The sequence below is a fragment of the Trifolium pratense genome, linkage group LG7, assembly GCF_020283565.1.
Source record: "Trifolium pratense cultivar HEN17-A07 linkage group LG7, ARS_RC_1.1, whole genome shotgun sequence".
Taxonomy (NCBI): domain Eukaryota; kingdom Viridiplantae; phylum Streptophyta; class Magnoliopsida; order Fabales; family Fabaceae; genus Trifolium; species Trifolium pratense.
This window is the reverse complement of record NC_060065.1, coordinates 44,627,375-44,644,936: the sequence shown is the minus strand read 5'-3', so window position 1 is coordinate 44,644,936 and position 17,562 is coordinate 44,627,375. Positions and strand designations below refer to the sequence as shown.

At 33.2% G+C, this 17,562-nt stretch overlaps 2 protein-coding genes across 2 annotated transcripts; one reads left to right on the top strand and one right to left on the bottom strand.

Annotated features, from left to right (window-relative positions):
• The first annotated feature begins 783 nt into the window (after positions 1–783).
• Positions 784–2,399, top strand: LOC123895233 (chlorophyll a-b binding protein 13, chloroplastic). The gene is made up of 3 exons (XM_045945468.1): positions 784–1,076; positions 1,426–1,587; positions 1,738–2,399. The coding sequence occupies exons 1-3, from the start codon at positions 957–959 to the stop codon at positions 2,245–2,247; spliced, it is 792 nt and encodes a 263-aa protein (XP_045801424.1). The 5' UTR covers positions 784–956; the 3' UTR covers positions 2,248–2,399.
• A 462-nt stretch (positions 2,400–2,861) lies between these two features.
• LOC123895232 (nucleolar protein 10) lies at positions 2,862–16,866 on the bottom strand. The gene is made up of 16 exons (XM_045945467.1): positions 16,558–16,866; positions 16,373–16,471; positions 15,223–15,314; positions 14,504–14,604; positions 12,260–12,350; positions 11,635–11,693; positions 11,391–11,511; positions 10,201–10,266; positions 8,237–8,289; positions 8,039–8,147; positions 6,574–6,744; positions 6,334–6,492; positions 4,750–4,842; positions 4,446–4,631; positions 3,828–4,003; positions 2,862–3,585 (listed from the first exon to the last, which is right to left on the bottom strand). The coding sequence occupies exons 1-16, from the start codon at positions 16,688–16,690 to the stop codon at positions 3,216–3,218; spliced, it is 2,079 nt and encodes a 692-aa protein (XP_045801423.1). The 5' UTR covers positions 16,691–16,866; the 3' UTR covers positions 2,862–3,215.
• Between the last annotated feature and the right edge of the window lie 696 nt (positions 16,867–17,562).

Below are 17,562 nucleotides of genomic sequence, written 5' to 3'. Positions count from 1 at the left end.
AAAATCCACATTTTGGGTACGGGCATGGGTAATTACCCGCAAAAATTAACGAGTATGAGTGCGGGTACGGTACCCACCCCGCCCCATACCCACTTAATATATATTTGTTTATTTTATATATATTATTATTATATAATAACATATGTATGAATTTAAAAAAATACAACACTATTAAACTATTACACATTTTTAATAAAAATGTTTATTTATAATATAATACAAATATAATGTGAATATGTCAACAAAGAAATGAACTTTAACATGAGGATAGTAAAATTTTTGTTTATAATTTTCATGAGTAAATATTAAATTTTTCTAAAAAAATTAATTATATTAAAATTATATGATATTTCATAATTTATCGATTTATTTTTAGCAAAAATGCGGGTAACGGGTATGGGTACTTAAGTACCCATAGGGTATGAGGATAGGTACAAAGGTTGTTACCCACGCAGATATGAGGATGGGTACGAATATTTTTCAAACTGTGGATATGCGGATTATAGTACCCTACCTATTCTCATCCTTATTAACAAACAAAAATAAATTGATATTTAGACTTATAAACCATATACATAAAAATGAAAGATTCTTTTTAGAAAAATTAGAGATGGAGAAATCAAGACCCCTTAAATTAACAGAAAATCTATATGATTAGACAACAAGGATAAAATGTTCCTTCAAAAAAAAAAAAAAACAAGGATAAAATGTGGATAGAAAGATATGAGTAAGATATACATAAAATCCTTTAAAGCTTTCTCATTGGTTACTTCAAACCACACCATTTCCACCACCAATTTCAACTTGTGTTTCTAACCACACATTCCTCTGATTTTCTTTCCCTACATATGCTGTTACTCTCACCCTCTCTTTCCACACATTTCTAGTAACCGTTTTTGAGTAAACTAAGGTTTCAACTCAACAAGAGGAAGCACTTGAAAGCTTTGGAACAAGTCATGGCATTGATGGCAGCAAGCTCAGCAACTGTTGTTAAGCAAACCCCTTTCCTTGGTCAAAGGAAGGGTGCCAATCCTCTTAGAGATGTCGTCGCCATGGGAACTTCAAAAGTCACTATGGTATTCACCAATAACCCTTTTTTCTTCACTTTCCTTTTCTATAACACTTATTAGTAATGTTGTTAAATACTACCTTATGTCGTTTTTATAGGAAACAGTTGACTTTTTATGTTCATGGAATAACTAATATATTTGATCTAATATTATAAATCAGATACACAAGTTATTTAATGAATCAAATTTTTAGAGCCGATTATAAAATTGTTATTAGTATCATTCATAATTAATAATTATATTGTCATTCTCCAATTTTATTTTATTTTTGAAAAAAAATACTATCCTAAGAACAACTTTATAGTGTTAGTTAGTGTGTGTGTCTTATACATGCATTGTGTTTGTGATTGTGAAGGGAAATGAATTGTGGTATGGACCAGACAGAGTGAAATATTTGGGACCGTTTTCAGCTCAGACTCCTTCATACTTAACCGGAGAATTCCCCGGTGATTATGGATGGGACACTGCTGGATTATCTGCTGATCCAGAAGCATTTGCCAAGAACAGGGCTCTTGAGGTTAATTTTCATACTTAAAAATGCTCAAATACAAAAAAAAATTAAGGCTTAAACTTCAATTTTCTCTTTTAAAAAAATAATGTTTTTCCTTCATGATGAGGTTTTATAAGACCAATAAATAATGATACTAAACTATGTTGAATAATGAAGGTGATTCATGGAAGATGGGCTATGCTAGGAGCACTAGGATGCATCACACCAGAAGTACTTGAAAAATGGGTGAGAGTTGACTTCAAAGAACCAGTTTGGTTCAAAGCAGGATCACAAATATTCTCAGAAGGTGGACTTGACTACTTAGGAAACCCAAACCTTGTTCATGCACAAAGCATCTTAGCAGTACTAGGTTTCCAAGTTGTTCTAATGGGACTTGTCGAAGGATTCCGCATCAACGGTCTTCCTGGTGTTGGAGATGGCAACAATCTTTACCCTGGTGGCCAATACTTTGACCCTCTTGGACTTGCTGACGATCCCGTTACTTTCGCCGAACTTAAAGTGAAGGAAATCAAGAATGGAAGATTGGCTATGTTTTCAATGTTTGGTTTCTTTGTTCAAGCTATTGTTACTGGTAAAGGACCTTTGGAGAATCTTTTGGATCACCTTGATAACCCTGTTGCTAACAATGCTTGGGTTTATGCTACCAAGTTTGTACCTGGTGCTTAAACATTAATGTTATCTATGATTGCCTTTGTGTGAATGATGAGACATGGCATTTATGTGTAGATTATGATCTTAATGAGTATTGGATTAGTGTACTTGTTTTTGGTTCTTAAGGACCAAGCTTCATTTTAAACATGAAAGATCTCTTGTTAATATATTTTGTGCTTGTTATTGATTTGATTTGTGAATAAAGAACGGTAAAACAGCACAAAGAACTGCACTTAAGTTTTGAATACCAATATTAGAGCAATGTTGACTAAGTGAATATCATTAATTAGCTTCATACTTATATTAATTTTTCTTAACAACTAAACTATAATCGAGCATGGAATTACATAAGCTTCATTTGAATGTTCAATGCAGGGAGTATATTCAAACAAAACAAACCATCAGGAAATCATCAACCAAGTCTCATTACAGATTCAAAACTTTTCTCTATTACATGGAATATATATAAACAAAACAAATCAACAGAAAAATCATCAACCAATGTGTAATGGCATTTCTTTATCATACTAAATTGATATTAAGTAGAAGTTCATGGAGCTTTTCCTTTATGAAGGAGGCAGACTTTATGCATTCAGGTAAAATGAAAATTTTAAGACCCAAAAAAATTAAGGGTGAAAATTTATCTGAAATGGGTAATAATACATAATAAAAACAAAATTGAGATTACATGCTCCTATCCTATATTTAGCATGTGATGTGATAACTTAAAACCCCCTCCCCTTTTCCCTTAACGAGTTAAGAAGTCAGGTAAGTTTCGCATGAAACAAGATTTATCTTGATAAAGAATCCAAAATAAAGGGGGAGAAGAACAAAAATAAGTTTAACACATAAGATGATAGGCTATAAATGATACATCAGAGGTCATGAAGCTATGCAACCATGTCGGCCTTCAACCCACGTCACTGTATAGACTGAGTAAGATCTGCGAAATCGAATGCAATTTACATTTGTGTATGAAGTCACTAATGACCGCGACCACGACCGCGACCACGGCCACGGTTCCCTCTCCCACGGCCACGACCGCGACCGCGACCACGGCCATTAAACACTGGTCCCTGTGACTTGAGCCCCAAGGATTGAACTCCCCTCTTTTTCCGGGGTTCCACTTCTTTATCTTCATCGTCTTCCTTGTAGGTTGCTCTGTTTCTCGAAGTGAAGGTTATTTCCCGTGATCCTCCAGGACCCTGCTTAACGCCACGAGGAAGACGAGAGGATTGTCGGTCATCTTTGAGAGCTAACACTCTATCTCCCATAGGAAGTGATTCCTCATCTGCAATTGATTTTCGGCTCCAGAATGCCTCTGCATGCTCCTCATTCTTAATTTCATACATCCTACATAGTGTGTGACAATGTTTCAGAAACCAACACGCAAAAGATAAAAACAAAATTAAGATACTCCATATTATTTCATTTTTAGCATGCAGAAAATAATCTACAAACTCTCCCAGATATAACAAAAGCAGTGTCCCTGATTCCAGAAATTCTATTAAATTGTGCCTAATAATATCATGAAGCAACACATTTATCTCCCATAAAAGGAAAAGGAACCATACAAATTGGTAACAGATTCTCACCTTTTTTTAGTTGCAGGTTCATCTTCAGATGATGCATCAGCATCATCTTCACCTAGACTTTGATCGTCATCAGACATGACAGGTTCAAAGTGTTCATTTAACAAGGATGTTTGCTTTTTAGCACCCATGGGATGCAAAGCCAGATATTCTTCAGAGTCCTCCTTAATCTCAAACTCCTGAAGCCAGATAAGGAAAAATTGTTAGAGAAAAACATCTCATTTAAAGACAATGCAATCATAGCAACACAACAAAATTTCATTCAAATATTTTTATGCTGCAGTTAAATCTGATTTTTTTTGTAACAAAACTTATTGGAAGCAAAAATTTACATCATGCATCTGTAAGAAACATAAAGCAAAGCTGAGGAAAAATCAACCACAGAAAAACATGATATTTTTCAATGCGAAAGTTTCAATAGATCACTAATTGGGACTACATGAGATTTAAATCAAATCCCATCCAGCCTATAGGAAAAGTAGAAAAGTGGGAAGTTACAATGTTAAAATGTAGGCAATCAGGAGTGTTTTGAACTTTCATTTTTCAGGATAGAAAAGGGCTGATGGGATAGCACCAAGTCATTAAAAAGGCTAGAAAGCCTGACATTTCAGATCACAGTACCTTATTTGTAAATATATCTTTAAATCTATCATCTTCAAGATCTTGCATGCTAATGCCTTTCTTTTTCTTAGATGGCTTTTTAGTTTTATCATCTTCAACAGCATCTCTCTTCTCATTTTCAGTATCTTCAGTTTCAAGGAGGCGACTTGCCAAGTCCCGATTAACTTTGGGTAATTTTCTCTTGATCTGCAAGGCAGGTGATTGATGCATTAACATGGATTAATATTTCTTAATAAACTACTTAATCACCCATAACGAGGTAAAATATGCATAGGAAACTACAATGCCTAGTAAAGCACTCAACCGTAATTCTTGATTCCCGTTCCTTTTCAAATTTTTCTCGCTTCTGCTGCTCAAAATATTCTTCAAATTCAAAAGGATCCGCCAACGCTTTTGCCTACAAGAACAAATACACCATATAAGAAAACAAAAGCAGACTTTAGATATGGTAATATCTAAGAAACAGCCATTATGGAACTATCGTAATCAAACAAGATACAATAGATTGTTTATAAAAGTAAAGATATATTGAAGTGACAGGAGAGAGAGTATAACAAAGCAGTGGATCCATCTGATATCCTCCTAATCATAAAAAACACAATGAAGACGAGGGAAAAAAAAAATCTAGTCTTCTATATTGTTACTAAAGCACACTATTTACCGTCACCATTCCTAGCCCAACATTTCACACATCCCAAATAAAGTCTAAATGTCGTTCAAAACTCATTTGATGTATAGTAAAACACAAGTATAAATAAAACAGACTGAATAAAATTTAAAAAACTAACTAATCCTACATTAGAAAAAATGGGTAGAAAACTCTGGCTAAGAACTGTTATTGTGATGTGATCAACACTCAAGGATGCAAGGTATCCAGACCAACTTTACATATTACTCCATAATGGCAAGGAAAAAGTACAAGTCTTTCATCATATGATAGGGTTGTTGAATTCAACTTTAGAAGTTAACTTGCACGACACCATAAACAGTAAAAAACTCCAACTATTCCTGAACACTTCTCATTTAAAAACTCTTCCTCTTGTTGCCCAATCTCATTTAAACAGGGGATGCAAAGGACTCTCATGGAAAATTAACAGCAGTTTCTATAGAATTTCAGGGAAAAGTCTGGGCAGGTTTCCAGTGTCGTTCACATAATACTAGTTTCTAAAAATATCATCATGAAAAATGAGGAAAATCCAAGGGTGAATATTGCAAAAAGGAGCCTAGTGGGCAATACTCTACCACTGATATCTGTTTTCTTTCTAAACTTGCAACTTTCCTCAATGTTACTAACTGGTACAACTCATCAACCACCGTTGCATGAAATGACAATCTAACATATTTGCTCTGGTTCTTTTTAGCAAGAACACTTGAGAAAGGGAGTTCATTTGTCCGTATAGTCTTATTGAAAGAAAAGTATAAGATACAGCAAGGAAGATACACTCCACTATAGAAAATATTCCAATCAAAACTAAACAAAACCTAAAAATCCCTTCTAAGGAAAGGAAACCTTTATTTATAGGTTACTAACTCCCTTAACAACCTAGATACAACCAAGATAGGGATTAACTAACTAATATAACTAAAAACAGAAAATATATAACCACCTAACTAACTCAAAAGGTAGATAAATCATATTCCTTCTATGATAAACAAGCAAAGGTTTTTTTGCTATGCTCATTATTAACTGTCCTAAGTCCTAACAATATTATTTTCCATTACGCTTGTAAATACTTTTTATCAACTTCATTTGATACAAATATTGAAAGACTGAAGATGCTTAAAAATAGGAAATTCAAAATAGAAAGGAAAAAAAAAAGTTCTCAGCATTTCAGTAACTTATGAAATACATCTAAATGAATAAGAAAATATGTCAAACACAATTTACCTTTTTGTATAATGCATAATTAATAAAGAAGCCATGCATGTAGGCTCTGAGTACATTGGTTCCAATCAGGTGGGTCAAATTTAACCTGTCAAGCTCCTCCTTTGTCAAAAATTTGAAATGATCATAAATAGTTGTTTGTCCACCCATCTCTAGTTCCTCCTGTAAAAATAGATCTGATGTCAATAAACAAAAGAAAGACTACATAATGTAATAGTAATGCCGAAGTAATTGCAATCATACCGTGAAGTTTTCCAGAGAAGAACACCACTTGGGAGCAGGTCCAAGGGATGGAATGAAGTAAGATGGTATTTGGCTACTGTCCAAGGCCAACAGGATCAAACCACTACCAGGAAATGTACACACGTCATTTATTGCTCCTGTTGTTGGTTCAATGCTGGTTAAGCCTTCTCCCTGAAAACAGATTACAATCGGTCATATGACAACCAATGCTGATGAACGCACAATATAAATGCTGCAATTACGTTTAGGAAGGCATTCTGATAGGGAATTTGGTATTTTGAGTAGTATGGGATGCTCTGTGGGGTATTTAAATGGCCTGGTTCTTCCCCTTTGTAAGCTAACTTTTAAGGGAGGGTTTCCCAGGTGTTTAGATACTAATCGCATTCCAAGCCGGACTAAACATAACACGCATGAACTTACAATTTAATAGAGATATCACAAACACGTTATTTATAAAAATATGTTGCAAGTAACAAGTGACAAGCAAACTACAATATGAAGAAGGTACTGACTTGAGTATAAGTATTTTAATCTTTCAAAAAGGATTTTCGTATTACTATTGATAATAGCTCAGTAAACACCTAGTAGCATATGTTCAGCAGTCAAATTTAACTTGTCAGCTGTTCAGCAGTTAAATTTCTCCTTTCTTTACATTCATTTTCTCATGGTTTCCAGCACTTTCTCCGTGATTCTTCATTTTTAACGCCGGTTAATAAAATTTGCACAAAACAACATGTTAAGATCATGTTTTTACAGTCTGACATGTTCCAACAACCATCTCCAAAAGATAGGATGTGGTATGGTAGACATTCCAAACATGCCTCATTGAATGCAGGGATTTATCTACTCTAATTTCTTTTTTTCAAAATATTACAGGTATTATTTTTATTAATTTCCTCAACATCCGGAAGTATAACTTCTGATGATACTCAACGTTTTGGTCCTCATTTCTGCCTATTTATTCTACACATCACTTTATTTTGTCTATTAGTCAATTAACTCAAACCTATTATCTATTTCCAAAAATAATCATCTTTATTAATTACTGACTTTTAATTTTTAGTTCATTTAATTGTTTTTCTTTTTGTTCTTATCCTAGCTTAATATCTTTTGCTCACAATTTCCATTTTCTCTTCAGATTTCAAACATCTCATCATCTCTTTTTTAGCCTACTGCAGCCTATCTCCCACTATCACTACATTTTAAAAAAAAGAAAGCCATTCAACGTTTATAAAATGTGAAAACTTATAATATATATTAATTCTTTTAATAGAAGTATTCATCATGTCTTTCAGCATTGATTTTTCGCCCTACTAATAGAATGTCGCTCATATGACTAATAAAAACAGACACTAGAACGTGCAAACTTAAAGAATGAAAACAATCAGGCCTGAGGGGTAGAGATAAATTTGGATATATTGAACTGTTAATCAGAAAATATGAGAGCAGGAACCAATTCACCTACCGTGACAGGATCCCATATTCTAACGACATGATTATCACTAGTAATCAACATTGGTCGTTCGAAGTTAAGAGTATGATGCCACTTAATGTCCAATATGGGACTGCCATACCTGTATGACAGTTTTTAACCAACAAATCAATAATATATGTGATACAAATTAATCACAAACAAATCTCTAAAATGAGGACACCAACTTACATATGATCCTCTATTCGTAAAGGACGTGACAAGCGCATGTCATAGATGAGAACCTGCATATACAATATTAAATGTAAATATTATCCATGTTGAAGGGGAAAGATTTAGTTTAACTAGTGACATTGTGAATCTGTGATCCTGCAACAATTACAAATACCAATTAGAAAAAATACAGAAAACTTTTCCATCTTCTATCCTGCCACGAGAAGTTATCCTGATTCCCATCTCCATTTTGTGTTCAGAACTTAAATCAGCTATGTCTGCACAGAGTATCCTTATCATTTCTGAACAAAATATCATGAATTTATGGGTTGTGCAAGATGTAACAACTTATCTTGTCTGACTTTGTGAGTTCCCTCTTTGAAATTCAACCAACATTTGTACCTAACAATATACCTCCTGTTAGAGATATAAAGGCATCTTGACCTCCAACCAACGACTCCAGGTTTCAGAAGACTTAGCCCTGGACACAGTGATGGGTATTGAAGTTTCTAAATATCAAATGGTCAAGTTTTTAATGCTTGGTCCCCAACAGCTAATAATTAAATTTCAGCATAAGGAAGAGTAGGCTTGCTGCTTATGCACTATTCATACTTCAAGCCCGAAAGCTCTTGTATAACGGGGAGTGTGGCATGATGGTAGAGGGTAACTTCTAAGCTGCACACTTCACTAAGATGTTTTCTTGTGGCCATGTTTTTTCAACAGAATTGTAGATCCTACCAGAAGTATTAAAATATATTTTAATATAAATATATGATAATATAATTAATTAATTAATTAATAGTATCAAACTTAAATATATTTTCTGAAAGAATATATAGATAATTTTTTTATAGTTATTTTACCATCAATATTTTAATATATAGTATATCATATATTTAATTGTTATTATGAAAAGAAAATAAATTATCCTAAAAGAACGAAGCATCAACTGAAAGGGTCTTTTTCTTTTCCCAATAACAACTTTTCCTGTGCTAACTAATGAGAAAAAGAAGACTCTTTGGAAATCGGGCAATCTTTTCAATAAATAAATAAAGGAAGAACAGGTCTTTTCAATAAATAAATAATAAAAAAACAACTATGCCGATGGAATGGATGAGGGTAAGTGCAGGTTTGTGAGACAGAGTCAAATAAGGATAGAGTTTTTAAGCAAATGAAGCCGGTTGCCCTGTACCCTTCTCGAGGGTCGCAAAACTTCACCGATCTCACGAGTTTACACTTTTTCACAGCGATTCCACACGTGCCTACCAATTTCCGATTCTGCATATCAACGAATTTGGCCAAGACCTGCAAGATCGTGGAAGCGTATGATTCTACGACCTGGATCGCAATTTAGAATACCATGATTGGGTTGTTTGGTAGCAAACCTATAAACTATATCAATTAATTGGGTTAATTTACAGTAAAAGAACGGTCAAGCTCGGTAAATTCTCAGCATTTTCTTGCACTTCCTCTCACCAACTTCCTGTAGGCGTTTGGTTGTGCATGCTACTAACTCTAACTTGACACCAACATAAATTGGGTTATAGGTTCCAAGTATGAATTCATGAGGCATCCCTTCACTGGTAAAGAATACAAATGTTGTGCTACTAATGACAGAATTTGTATTTGTCGGGCTATGACACCAAAGCAAGGTCTAGGGAACACATGGGAAAAGGTGTCGCTCGAAAGGTCACATCCCAGCTCAAGTTTGGTAAGCTCGCACTAATCAAAACAATCTTATACAGGTTTGGTGACGTTTGTGACAAACTCGGTGATTTATGATTCTCCTTGATTTACCCACCTTGAGTTTTCTTAGAACTCTGAACTGAACTAACAGAACTTTCCTTCTCATCTTATCACTTTATCTTGATTTCCCTCTCTTCAATCTTCTCATACAAAACTTTCTTTTTCTATCACACCATTATCTACATTTCACTTTGGCTATAGAATTATAATATACTGCAACGAAAATAGGACCGCACCTTTCCTGCACTACTTCCAACAGCCATTTTGAGCCCGTCACCATCAAACTCCAATGCTGTGACCTCCTACAAATATAGAAAGTTAAACAATAAAGATGTCAATTACAAAACAAAATTTACAAAGAAATTTAAAACCTCAGATTCAATTATGACATGTAAATGAAAGAAAATTATGGCATGTAAATGAAAGAAAATTATGACATGTAAATGAGAGGAAAGATATAAGTTTCCAGACAAAATGGAACTTCTAAAAGCACATAAATGTAGACAAGATTGTGATCCATCATATTTGCCTTATAACTTAAAACAGTTTCAGCAGTTCCAGTATAATAAATCATATTATCATATCTTTTCTACATTGAATATAAATTACTTAAACGAAATAATTTAATATAATTTTTTTACTATATTTAGGTTGTGTTTGGCCCTACTTATTTTCTATTTCTCTACTTCTTTTAAGGAGAAGTGGGGCCAAACACAATTTTGAAAATTTCTTAAAATAAGAAGTGTCTTTTTTGTAATGAAGAAAACAAAATATAAGTGATTTTTTTTAAAAAAAAAATTTATGATAATTATCATTTTTAAGTTGTTATTATCTTTTTTTAAGTTTGTTATTATTAGGATAATTATCTGTTATTATCTTTTTTGGTCTTTGTTATTATTTTTTTTCCAGATGTTTATCCAAATATTGTTTACATAGCTTTTTAAATTTATTATCATTAAGATAATTATCTTTTAAAAATCACGTCTCTACGTAGTATAATATTTTTTTATTAAAAAAACATGAATTGCATAAGCCTATTATTTATTATAAATTTGTTTTAAAATATCAAAACTTTTATAAAATTATTTTACCAAACAGATTTTAACTTAAAAGTGATAATTAAGTTGAAAAAAATAATAAAATACCAAACAACTTCAACTTTAAATTTCTTATTTTCAACTTTATTCTTAAAGTAGCTTTTAAGTCTTAAAAAAGTAGGGCCAAATGCAACCATAGTATGAATTATTCAATCGTGAATATATAATAATAATAATAATAATATTATTATTATTAGATTTGCAGTCCCCAAGATAGTCTACACGCTAAACCGCAACCCCTAGATTTGCAGCCGGCTGCTCTGTGCTGCTATCCGGGATCAACATCGTAGGCTCAAAGATAGTCTACTGTGAAAGAGAATAAATGCTACCTGATCAACATCGCCACTAGGTCCGACAGCATCAATTCTACCAACTGAAGATCTCACACGCGTGTCAAAGCATTCCACAGCACCATCTTCACCACCACAGGCAACTAACCCATGAAGCTTGCTGGAATTCAGGTAAAATTCAAGTTCCATTAATTCAATACAGGGTACATAAACAAATATGCAAAACTTTTATAAATGAAGAAAATAACGACAGGTAAATCGGTATTTAAGTTCCACTGCTTACCTTCGACAAACTACGTTCAATGCCGGGGATTGTGTGTTAAAGGATGAGAGAAATCGCCCCTGACAAGAAAAGTAGGCAAACACTGTCATATATATACCAGATATGGGATACCAAGAGCTAATAAAAAAAGCTTAGTAACGCTCTACTCCAAATGACCAATAAAATTAATTAAAAATATTTAAAATGTAGTTAGATTTGAATGATAATTTATACAACAGCTTTCCGTTTTTAATATTTTCTTTAAAATTCCCAAATTCAATATACCAGATATGGGATACCAAGAGCTAATAAAAAAAGCTTAGTAACGCTCTACTCCAAATGACCAATAAAATTAATTAAAAATATTTAAAATGTAATTAGATTTGAATGATAATTTATACAACAGCTTTCCGTTTTTAATATTTTCTTTAAAATTCCCAAATTCAACCAAAACAGCTCTCCAAAATTCCAAATCATCAATGAAAATAATTGAAAGATAATTTAAACATGGAATTACATTTTAAGGATAGCTATCCAACAGCTTTCCATATTTAATAATTACTTTTTCGACAAAATTCAACAAATCTGGAAAGACATTTGTATGCTAATGATGATGCTATATAACGGCAAGTTAAAAGCTAAACACCTGCTCTAAGTTAATTCTGTACAGTTCCGGAGAAGAGGCAGCACAAAGCAAGTCACAAGACCAGTCGTCATAAGTAATATCCCTTCCCATCCTGTCATAAGAGAACAACAAGTCGCATTACCATGCTTGTAAAAGTTGACCCCAAAGGAATCTGATTATATCAGGGTTGGGTGAAGTAACATGCATGTTCATCCAAAGAATATATTGCAGCTACGCATAAGGAAACTGGAAATACATAAGAAATGCATTGACCAAGTATTACAAAAGATTTAGCAGCGCACCTTGTTGCGCGTCTACCTTCCATTCATATGTAATTATCATGAATATATATTCATATATGAATTTAGGTAAAAAAAAATTATTTTGAAAGTATGGGATAATAATTTCTATTGAATGATTTTTAAAGTCAGGTAACATAAGTTAACAGCAATATAGTAACTACTCCATAATATGAACAATTTTGAACGTACAAAGTTTCCAGCTGATAATCAGTAATGCAGCACAGCAGAACCAAAATCATTATATGATGAGGAATTGATTTCTACTCAAATGATCATAGCTAAAATTGCAAAGTAACTACTTACTACTGCAGAATAAACATACACCTCGCAGTAGACCAAGCTTCTAACTAAGTACTTTCTAATCTTGCATAAAAGGATAACAAAATTAATCCATGACTTTATATTTTTCTACAATTCTATAATTGGATCCACAGCATAGGAAAAATTCTGGACAATAAATCATAATCCAGAAGGAAGATATTATTATATACAACTTGCATATCAGAAGAACAAACACAATTCACAACCAATTACCAAAATATAACATCCAAATGACAACTCTCTCTATATATATATACACAGACACATAAACTAGGCAATGGGCCATCTACTTTCCTAATGACTAATAAATCTTTCAGAGTTGGTAGCAGTATAAAGACCCAATAATGGGCCAAGCAATTAGACAAAAGAGTGTAACCCTACCTGTCAAATTTTATATTGGGCCTAACTCATCCTCACAAAACCGGCTTGTAAGGTGAGGGTTGCCAAAGCTATATAAACGCTACACAGGCCATATCTCTTAGCAATGTGGGACTAAATCCACCCCTTCACACCCAACACAATGAAGGTGTTGGGGGCTGCAATGAAGGCAACTCAAATGCCGCAATTAGGCGGATGGGGGCGGACCGCAATGAAGGCGGAATATCCAACACCCCCCCTCACGCTCAGGCCCAATGGGCCTGAAGCGTGGACGATGCGGGAAGCCCAACAATAGATCTAGGATAGGCTCTGATACCATGTCAAATTTTATATTGGGCCTAACTCATCCTCACAAAACCGGCTTGTAAGGTGAGGGTTGCCAAAGCTATATAAACGCTACACAGGCCATATCTCTTAGCAATGTGGGACTAAATCCACCCCTTCACACCCAACACAATGAAGGTGTTGGGGGCTGCAATGAAGGCAACTCAAATGCCGCAATTAGGCGGATAGGGGCGGACCGCAATGAAGGCGGAATATCCAACACTACCTAAACAAATTGTTAAGAAAACAACTGAAATAAAAATACTCTAACATGCTAATAAATAAAAAATTACAACAGAAAAGAAAATTATTTATAGTATTTATTATTTAATAAATATAAAAAATATATTAGCCTGGCAGCTTTCCACTAAACTGCTTTGACAGTTTTAGAGTCATCCGCAGCTCCACACCGCTATTTGAGATTAACAACAGAAATCTATTCAAGTTTTCACAAAATAGGATCCTTTCCTTCTCAATCTTCCTAAGGCTTTAATTGTTTAATATAAATTAAATTTACTAAACACAAACCGAAATTTTTTATAAACCAAGTCAAGAAGAACTAGTCTGAGTTCAACCCCAATTTCACGAAATATGGGATGTGTGGTGATGAGAAGTTGAAATTCTTATTTAAGTTAGAAACAAAAGAAGAACATATGAAAAAGTCGGTTAATTTGTCAAAAAAAAAAAAATCGGTTAATAACAACACAAATAAAAGAATCAAGAACAAACTAATTCATCCCTTTAGTCTATAACGGCCAGGTTCAGTACAAAAAAATACTTCAATATTCTATGGTAATTGACTTCAATATTAATATTTTTAATGTATATGAAACCTAGATGCTCCGCAAAACACATCAATGTGATAGTTAACTCCTTTGTTTTTGGCATAAAACAAACTTTACATTTCAAGAACAATATATATAAAGCCTAAAGAAGAAACCTTGGTATTCGCAAACTGTAGTGCTTTCCATATTTTGCATGTAGATTTATTGAGCGATCAGCACATAAAAATGCAAGTTTTGAATAGTCATCAGATAAAACCTACAACAGAAAAAATATATATATATATATATTTATCAAATAAGAAGATTACAGATATATATAGGTAAACTCAAGTCAACTAGGTAAACTCAAGTCAACTGCCTAATTCATTTGTAAAGGATTTCCTACTGACACAAATCAAATATTAATATCAATATCAACATAAATGAAATGAAGCTCAAAAACAATTGGAATATAATTTTACTTGACTGTGAAAACTTAAAGACTCTGCCTAAAATTTTTTTTTTAAAAAAAAAAAAAAGAGAGATAGCATCAAAATGGCATCATACTAACTTTTGAATAGAACATGTAACACCATAGTTATTAAAAACAACTACATAGAAGAATGATTATAGGACTCACGCCTGATATACATTAAACCATATAAGGAGAAGGAAAAAGTGAATGGAGATAACAAACTTTATAAAGTTGATATTGGAAACTTTCTAAGCAAATCACATAAATGAGTTTCACTTAATTTGTAAGTAAATTGTCTCCAGCTAAAGAAAGAAAAAATTATTTGCATCACAAGCAGCTCAGATAAAAAAAACACATCAATGAAGAGATGGCAACTATGGCCACAGGAATCAATTCGTCAATTATTTTCAACTAAAGTACCTGATAATCAATGATTTCTGAATCCAAATGTCTTTCAAACTTTAATCCCAGCTCCCTGACCTCGTACACTTTTACTTGTGGTGGATATATACCTTCAACATTGAATCAACGTGAATGTCATGACTCTTGAATTAATATAATATCATTCCTTGCCAGATTCTCTATGCTCTCATCAAATGCATCTTATTGGGAGGAAAACCTCCTATCTTTTACAACACATGACCGGCCACATTTTAACTTACGCAGCTACAAATTCTCTATAATTTTTTTCAAAGAGGAATTCAAAACTGGTCACTACAAATAAAATCAAGAATTTCTAGTAATCCAAATTTGTGTTTCCTGCTAGTTGTGGAAACCTAAAACGTGATTTTTCTCTGCACATTGTGGCTTGTTTGACATCTAACTACCTAGGCAACTACCACAGATGCAATATTTGGCCGAAATATAAAAAATCACAATGCAGACGCAACTACAATTTAAAGCCTTGGTAACTACCAAGAAGAAGTGTTGATTATTTTTATGAAAAATGTTGATGCCAAATGTAGTGGTCTCAAATAGTGAAGACTGGACACTACACTAAAACATCAAACATCAATATTTTAATTTTTCCATCTAAAGTTTGTATAATACATATCAACCTTCTCCATCCTACATAAAATCAAGTACTCCCTTTGTCCCTACTCCCTAATTATAAGACCCTTTTACACTTTTTTTCTGTCCCTTATTACACGACAATTTTTTTAACTGTGGTCCTCCCAACCAAGTTCAACGCCAATCACCACTGAATCAATTATCCATTGGTATTTATTAGTACACTTTGCTTAATATAGTTAACTTTGTTGGAGGGTCTTATTAACACTATGCCAAATTAATTAGGCCCTGTTTGGCCTGTACTAGCTTACAGTACAATCTCTTATCATGATAAAGCTTACATAAACTATTTTTATAGCATCAAATAAAGTTAAATGTTTTTGCATATGCTATAAGCTGTTTTCATAAGCTATCTTGCGTAACTTATAAAAATAAGCTGAAAAAAGCTCATGAAAAATGTCATAAGCTGTTTTCATAAATTCCGCCAAACAATCTCACAAAACTTATATCAGTAAATAAGCTCGAATAAGTTCATCCAAACAGGCCCTTATTGGTGTACCTGAAGCTATGATGTATTCACCATCAGGAGTTGCTTTAATCTTTGTTGTTGCAGTAGTGAACCTCAAATCTTCAATCAATTGCACATTTTGTGTATAACCTAATAACAGAAAATAAAAAACAAAAACAATAAATAAGAGAAAACGAAAACAGAGAGAACAATGAAAAAGGTGAAGAGAATTATACTCTTGATAGAACGATGAGATTGTTGCTTCTTAGTTGGAAGCCATGAAGCAACTGAAGGTTGTTGTGAAGCTATTGTATACACTTTTACACCGTTTATTGATGTTGATTTGATACCGCCATCACGAGTCGCCATTGTTGATTCAATTACAGACGGAGAGAAAGAGAGAGAGAGACGGTGTTGTGGATGAGAAGCTGCCGGAGAAGATTTGACAGCGGTGGCTGACTGAGGTTTATGGCGGCGCGAAATAAACGGAGAGGGTTTATGCTCTCTCAATCAAGTAAACAACTCGTGTTTTATTATTTTATGGTTTTTCTCTTCTAATAAGTATTTGACCCGGCCCACTTAGAGAAACCATCGAGACACTGGTTTTTTTTTACGGCAGAGTCACCGGTTTTTTTCATAAATATTTTGTTCAGAATTATTTTATTTTATTTTTTGATTTCACTATCAGTTTAATCTGGTTCGGAGATTAGTTATAACATTAATTGTTTCAGCCCCTCCTTGATTGTAGCTTTGAGGGATCGAACTATGGTCCTCCCTATCAAATTCAGCGTCACTCATCACAATATTAACTAACGATCAATGGTGTTATGATTTTAGAATCAAGCATTTAGTTCTTATAAAAAAAAAAAATCGTTTCTTAAAATCTTATAAAAAAATCAAGCATTCAAGTATTGTTAGTTGGTGGTAAAATGTTTTTGGAAATAGATAGATTAAATAATAGACAAGTCACAAAACAAACAATGTATACAGGTGATTCTTCTTGATAAAAATAATTCAAAACTTGTATTTTATTTTTTAATAAAATTTTCTGTTAAAAGATAGTACGGTTTGTATTTTAACCTCTTTTTTTTATTAACTTAATAGCTAGAATTTTCACCTTAAATGTGAATAAGTAGAGTGTTCGGAATTCAAACTTCGACTCCTACATAATATATGTGATGTTCCTACTAATTGAGCTAAAGTACCGGAGACAATGTTTGTATCTTAGGGTGTGTTTGATA